General features: G+C 45.4%; 1 protein-coding gene across 1 annotated transcript in view; it reads right to left on the bottom strand.

Annotated features, from left to right (window-relative positions):
• The window catches only part of T265_04800 (hypothetical protein), a gene marked incomplete at both ends in the record, with an annotated part of 34,515 nt that overhangs the window by 6,476 nt on the left and 19,874 nt on the right, over positions 1-8,165 (bottom strand). Inside the window, 2 exons of the mRNA XM_009169638.1 lie at positions 780-962; positions 5,132-5,545. Coding sequence (XP_009167902.1) covers positions 780-962; positions 5,132-5,545 — 597 coding nt within the window. The remainder of the gene's footprint in view (positions 1-779; positions 963-5,131; positions 5,546-8,165) is intronic.

The following is an 8,165-nucleotide window of genomic DNA, read 5'->3' as shown; positions in this document are numbered from 1 at the left end:
ACCTCTGTGATGGTTGTTTGTCACTCTTCAAGTGTCTAGGCCACTTACATTGATTGTACCACCCGCAACTTGCCCAAACAGATCAGAGAACACCATCTAAGGTGGTTGATCGCAGAGGGTAGGAGTTCTACTTAGCGCGCCTATTTGATTCAAAACGTGTCGTGCTCAAAACATGTCATCTCAGCATAGCTCCATTTTAAATCCCCCCACTTGACAGTGCTGGGTTTATGCACCAATTTATCATCTAACGCCTGCAGTGTGCAACTATCTACCCCCCCCCCCAGTCATCGGTGAACGAAACTGTGGCAGCTACAACCAGTGTACGACCAGTACGCGGTTCTTACAGCTGACAATGATGATGATGATATAAACCCTGTATCAAACTGTGTTTAGGTATCACAGCCTATAGGGTCTCCGGGCACATGCACAGAAAACCACGTGGATCCCAACCAAGAAGAGGTGCAGATTCTGCTGCGCTCATTTTCACAACACCGTCTATCGCCCCAAGTGGCCAATCAGAAGATCGAGTCACACGCTAAAGTGCAGTACGTGCTTCCTCCATTATCCTAGATATAGTTATGAGATCAATCCGGAAAACTACAAATGGACAAATGAGCCATCCTGGGATGATAGCGCACCACAAGTGCAATATAGTGGAAAATAATTTGAGACCGAGATAATAAGAGCAGTTCGGAGAGCGTGTACCAGGAGAAATACGACACTGGAAAGACGTTGGCGCTCAAGAAATCGAGGTTGGCATAGTGCACCGTTTGACTCACTTTGCCCTCCCTGATGGCCGCCTTTGTGAGCTCAACACACGCATCTACTTTGGCAGCGATACAGAGGTATTTGAAGAAGCGTTGATGCGCTGACCAGAACTGGCCCCACATTGTCTTTCTGTAACGATCACCTGGACACATCAGCCGAGTGGCTTCCGAGAAAAAGCGGTAAGCATACACCCACTGAAAACATAACAAAGAAAAACATGGATTCCTTGAATGTGTGTCATTCGCTAGATTGCTTTGCAGCCTATGGTTACTCACACGGCTTCCCATGTGACAGTAATTAACAAAAGATCTTCCGTAAATGAAAATTCCAGATACATACTGTGTAGACAAAATGTTGAGGTTAAACAATGCAGATTGGAAGCATACCTAGGGCACGAGTCGAACCTGTGACCCTCTTACCGGACGGGTACATGGCCACAGAAAATGCCCCAAGATAAGCTTATGCACATGAGACTTCGAACAGGGTTCCCCATTTGTCGACCTAATGGATTAACACCCGAAGACTGTCAGCATCACTAGTGACCCCATCATGTGACCTCTACAATGGGCCACACGAAGACATCATCAAGAAGACCTGACGGTATTGAAGTGAGTTGACGTACATTGTCCACCAAAAATATGTCCATGAGCTATTCATTACTGGTATGCATATGAAGATAGGCAGCACAGTCCTACAGCACTCGAACACATAACTGGTAGTTTATCCTATGTAACAACCTCGCAGAGGGCCTTCTATAACCTGGTCACACCAGACAACGTACACTGCATACTTACGGGCCTTCCAGCATTCTCATTGTGAGATGGCCCAAGTGGCTAGAGCGCGAATTCGCTGACCGCAGGGTCCATGGTTCGAGCCCGACATCCGACTATCGACTTCCCCTGTCTAGGCTTGGGCAACCTGGCAGTATCCAAGCCCTCGTACTTTCTGCTGATGGCATGGCAGCTATGTACCGGAAGGATGTTACAGCTGAATGATTCATTATTTATATTTATTGTGATTTATCCGATCACTCCGAGCAAGGTTACTGTATGCTCTGAGGCCATATAGCAAATACGTACTAGTCAAACTCTGTATAAACCAAAACCACGCTTAGAATTCATAACTCAAACATTTGTACTGCTTAAACGAGTCAACTGGGCATTCGGTGAAGCAACTCTGCGTGCCATACAGGTTGGGCCGAAATCTACGCTTTTTCCGGTGGACGGGTGCTTGTGGAGGCCAACCCAGAGCCAGGTGTTGTAATGCGAGGTTCGAGACGATACCTATTGCATTAAGACTCGTACACTATCGATTCAAGTATGCAAGTGTGCTGCCCAAGGCATATAGGCAAGCTCAGCTCATAGGGTTAAGGAAGTTGGATTTTCATGATTGGCGAAACAGATGGATATAATGAGCTTTACATAGTACATGCTAGATGTTTTAATATGACGTTAAACAGAAAGACTTAGCTAGGCGAAATTAAACGGAGTAGGGGCAAGGGAATGGGATGAGGTGAAAAGACCGAAGGTAGCACACGACGAACAAGTTTTTCAATGCTTCAAGGCCTACAGATTTAATTTACTAGTTCTCTAGCATGGGAAGAAATTACATTGCGGTGGTGCGATCCATACTGCCTTACGGATAACAGACGTGGCCTTTAGGCGCACAGGACATACGGGATGTCAGTGTTTGATCATTAATGTCTCCGAGGCTTTGGTCAGGTCTGGTGGGAACATCGGATTACTAATGCTGAGGTACACCAGATGTTTATAGGAGGAAGAAACTCTCCCACGATAGATTAATTACTCACGCTTCATGGGCTGCGTTGGTTGCGACATGTACTCCGTATGCCACAAGACCGTCTGCCTCACAGAGCTCTTTGCGCCAAACCCTGTGCTCAGTGGGAGCGACCGAGAGGTGGACAGTGTATGACCTGGCAGCGAAGTACGAAAACAGTAGCCAGTAAATTTAGTCGGATCGACGACTGGAATCCCACAGAGTAGGGACCCCGGGACTCAAATCACTAGTGACCAATGATATTGGCAGAAATGGCGCAACCGCGCAGTCAATGGTGCTTGTGTACCAAAGCCATCGCCTTCAGTGCATAGCCATCCAATGTCCGAACAAACTGTACACGTCATCACCTCCACGGCTTGGCCATATGCCCCAACTCTCCCGTTTAGCGGTGATGGAAACTGCAGCAGCTGGAACCAATGTGCCTATGGTACACGGTTTGTAACCGATAAATTGATTGAGCTGACTTAGACAAACAGATTGGTTAAATCCCAGTAGGAGCGGGCAAACGACTTCCATATGCATACAAATGGTGAATGGGTTAAGTGTGGTTTTAGTTAACATTTCCGGCATAGTCCTTGTGGCGCTCACTGTCCTGGCTTTATAACAGGCCATGAACCATAATAAAAAAAAACTGTTGTTCAGCCACGTAACAGCAAGCCTGCAGTTACGAATGTCTACATACCTATGAGCAGTTCCAGTAACATGCAACAAGAAAACACCGGAGCATCATCGACGGTTTGGTTGTCAAATCACAACCAGCCAAGCACAGAGCTCTAAAATAGTTGCATGTGGAACACCAGAATCATGCACGACTGCTAACTGGGCTGAGCTGTGTGCGTAGCGTGGAGCAAGCCCGGGAGTATATCACGTGATGTAGCACACACCCCAAATACACTTATCGCTCCGAATCTCTCATCTCGGCTTATGTGACCTGAAGTGACCTCAATGCGCATGACCTGAAGGTGGATAAGGTGAGAAGGATCGGTTAAAATCCTAACCCCGTCTGATGTGGGTACAATCCCCATAAATCGATAAACTGACCAGAAATGTACAGTTGTCTCTCCCAAAAGCGTAACAACGAAGGACGTAATGATAACAGATTAACTGTCTAAGGAGAGCAAAGCTACCCAGATTTCCGGCCGTAAAACCCTTTCGGTGCCTAGCTGCCGTGCCACCCAAAGGAACATGGGGGCTGAGATACTGCCAGGTTGTCTAAGCCTAGACAGGAGCACGTGAAATGCTCAGGTTGGGCCTTCCAGTCACTACGTTCGCGCATTAACCACCGAGCCATCTCGAACCCGATTTTTTTTAGATGACCGGGCTCGACTCGTACTATTACCCAGCGGATCAAGGAACAGACTATGATGTTCTCTAATGCCAGTGGATACATCATGTATGACATCGCATCAGTTGAGGAATGCAACTAGAAGGTACGATAAGAAAGACACCAGTAGCCTGTGTCCAGGCGATCGGTCGCACTGAAGCTTGTATGCCCCAAAAATCTTGAATAAGAGATACACATTATCTAACGTGATAAGGTCTTCACAGGCCTTGAACGGATGTCGCTTAAATCTCCGAACGAACGAACGAACGAACAGTCCAATTTTGCGTGCATACCTGACGACAGCAGCGCAGTTGTTTTAACGAATAGTCTGGCTGCAGATTGCTGTTTATTGTGGTTGCGGTCAAGACTTTTAACCAGTTAAGATAAAATCACAAAAAAGCACTCAGGACTGCAGGGGGTATAATCAAGACCAAACATAAGGACACCATATACTTAGGAGGACTTTCATATCAAAAATTCAGAAGTATGGGACTAAACCTCGTAACCCGTGCCAACCACACTCGTCTCTGTCCGATTTTTACCTTATCGAGCTTCCCCAGGTGTGATGCTTGGGTCTGGTTTGTCTCCTCGACAATCAATGGCAGGGAGATAAAACACCCCATGAACATGTATGGTGTGCCTTAGAGTAGCCTAGAAATTACCACCATCAGAGTAGGACTCACAGTAATTCAGGGGACTTGAAGAAATAATGAAGACTTGTTTTTCTGGCTCTCGTTCTAGATGTTTATCTGGAATACCGGAAAATGTATTTCGGCATTATGTTTTATTTGGCTGAAATACCATCGAGAATAACGTTATCACCGTGAGACTTAAATTTGAATAGTGACTTAATAAGCGAATGAAGTCTGGCAGTTGCAATATCAATGAGTGATTATTCTATGATGCTCCACTAGTTACACGGCTTCGTTGCCACGTATATTTGCGTCTCCCAACCGATGAAAATGAGTCACCAGTAAGAAATAAATAGAACCCGTTACAAGGTCTGTGATTCTGAAGCGACCTTTACGGGGCCATTAAAAATCTAAGCTAGGCTTTAAGGATGACTTCAAGTTAGCGTTGACGGCTCACAAAGCAAACACAGCCAACAAGTGATCTGTGGAAGGCGAACGCGTCGTACAGGATCAGTCATTCTATTGCTGTGATAAGACGTTGGCATCGACTGGTTTTCAGAAACGCAGCAAGCATGAATGTATGGGTGCTTAATAGGACAAATGAACTCACCAGATCAGCACACTGATTGTAAACGTGAATGAACGCGTGGTTTTTGAGACGTACATCTTCAATAGCCACTTCCCTGATAGTGAAGTTAACACCCTGAAAGCTCAGTTGACGTGCAATATACATCCCACGTAGTTTCATATCCATCGCTACAAGCTCCATTGCACCAACACCACGTCGTTCAAGAGTTTGGATGAAAGAATTGAACGTTTTGAAGGGAGTTCCCTCTCCCCAAAGACCCAAACGAGTCATGTAAGCCATATTTCGTGGCTCAGTGGCACCAGTAGCGCTGGCGTAAACTATACGAGCATTGGGTAACCGGTTTTGTAGCTCGAGTACCGTGAGGCCTGTTTTAGTTGGTTTCTGTGAGCCACTTGGGGTGAGGTTTTTCGCACGATGACATTCGTCAAATACAATCTACAAGGGATAAGGAAATTAGATTTATTAATCCAACGTCCAACGCGACAAGATCAGAACTTCATTGAGAAACCGATGAGTACACTGATTACGTTTTCATAGGAACTAGAGACCCATATCAGTGAGAGAAACTTTGAAAAATCATAAAACCGACAGCGAGAAACTAGGAATCGAAAGCAAAATGCCAGTAACTGCACTACATTAAGTGAGGAACGCTATTGACAGGTGATATGGCTAGTTGGTTACACTGTAAGGAAAATGACATGCAGGGATGAATTCCATCACTGCTGCATCCAACTCTGGAGATCCTATTTTCCAGTGGACTCAGATTCCGACTGGGAACACAAAGCCTGGCATCCTAACCATCTAGCTGGCACGTGCCGTAACGGAATTATAGGTCAACAACCAAATTAGACAGGATATATTGTCCACAAATTCCCGCAAAAATCAACACGAGAAATTTAGGGTAGACTCCGGGAGACAATGGTCAATAAATTGCATTATTTTAGGCCAGGTTCGTAGACGGCCGATCTAAGGAATCTCAGGTCAGCATTCAAAATATCCCAAACTATGGCATACACCCTTGGCATAACATCACGTACTGACGGACCACCAAGACGAGCAGACCGGCACAAATAACGCGCTGCTCTCGAAAGTCCCGGAACGAAAAGTATCTTTGGAATAATCATGGTTTTCAGGTCACAATAATACTTCACAGGACGTGTCCAGCATGAGCTAGCACTTAGTTTGGTCATCGATCTTTGGTCGGCATGTGCAATATGCACGACCTAGGCGGGAAATCAGGGTATCACTTGACGGCCGTACTAAGTGCGCCAACGGTGGTCCATCGCAAACCGACGAACACAGTAGACACGTGTGTAGGGTGATAGACACCAAGTTATTGGTGAGATGTTTTCACATACACAGGTAGACGGAGACCTCTTACATTTTGACCGCCAACAACCGTTGCACGTGAAATTGAAAACCCATGCGAATCAGTTGGTTCTCATTCTGATGAGTACCGTGGACCAGCTGGACAAGGGAACACTCAAATCCGCAAACGGTTGAATGTAATGGGCCGTCAGATGGTAAGGAATATGCCAAACAAGGTCAACCCTCCATGAGAACCACTGAGTGCACTACAAAAGATTACGCTGCATTTCAGCCGAACGCTCGGACGCAGGCTACCCACATGGCTGCTGACATCGTATTAAATCAAGCTTATTAGGAATAGAGTAATCACGCGAACATAAACAATAATAGATCACATGAACTGAAACGTTGTGCGCCTCCTATTGTGTGAGGTCCACATGGCAGTGATTATCATTAATGTGACCACAATCGACCTGCATGGCAATGACACTCAGTTCACTTGTAACAAGCTGGTGAACGCAGATGTGCATCGTAGGTACATGTTAGCATGTAGAATATAGGCCTACAGATCAAACCATTACTTTCCAAGAAATTGTAAGTGAGATAATCGAAAGTTAACTGCACTGGAGCTAGGCAGAAAAAAGGTGCAAAGTTTGAGCTAGTTGACTTGTTTGATGTCGCTAGTATTGATGGTATGGAAGGTAGATTGCATACAGTATTTGTGCTCACTAGAGTAAACAAAAACAGTGCCCATTGTACTGCACACAGTTAATCGTTCCAACGCTGAAGAGAGAACTAGTTGGGTTAAGAGTGACCGACCGTCAACGGGACAAAATCACAGACCAGTTGGTTAGCAAGGACTTCAGATTATGGAACGCAGCTCCACATACTTCAAGATAAGAAGGTCTGTACCCAGACCAACAATGTCCAGTTTTGTCAAACGAGTACAAACCCAAGCAGGAAACCTACGTTAACATCTTCGAGAAAAAAGGTTGCGACTGGGAATTATCAGAGATGACTGCTTCAGAACCAAAAAGCTACTTCCTGACCACATTGTTGTTCTGGTAAGTCAACGTAAAGCAAAATGACGAGAAGTGACATTTATCGGTTCCATAATAGTTGATTGACGAAATGGTCCAAACACAGGGGGCAACAAGTGTTCCATAGGACGAGCCAAACAGAATGTCCAGCGAAACGGTCAACTGGAATACTCATATTGTCATCGCACGTTGATGAGAAACGGAACTCCAATTACAGGAAGTCGATTTAGTGACCGTAAGCAGCCTGAGTTGACACCGACTGAAATAATCCAAGAACCGCTATATTCATACAGATATACACGTTAGTTGTGACGATGGATTTGTACGGGTTTCGTGGCACTCTTCTACGACTGTTGGACAAAGCAAAGCGAGGAAGGGATGACATCATGGTCAAATGGAACTTGTTCCACTGAAGCTGTCATGCAAACCGAAAGAACACAGGCACTGTGATGCTGTCATCTTGCTCAGGCCCAGATGGGAGCAAACGAAAAGCGAAGAGTGAATTCGAATCACTGACTTATCGGTCAATGACTCTAGCCTTAGTCCACCAAGTCATCAAAATTAAAAGAATCCAGTACTTTCAGTTTGTCCCTTTATTCTCTTTACATAAACACTATATTATCATGCGACCGTATGGCTGTGCGTGTTGATCGCAAGAGCGGGTATTCATAACTCCCCCTGAGTATATTTTCAGTGACTGTCACCTG

This window comes from Opisthorchis viverrini, assembly GCF_000715545.1.
Source record: "Opisthorchis viverrini unplaced genomic scaffold opera_v5_83, whole genome shotgun sequence".
Taxonomy (NCBI): domain Eukaryota; kingdom Metazoa; phylum Platyhelminthes; class Trematoda; order Opisthorchiida; family Opisthorchiidae; genus Opisthorchis; species Opisthorchis viverrini.
This window is presented reverse-complemented; position numbering and strand designations above follow the sequence as displayed.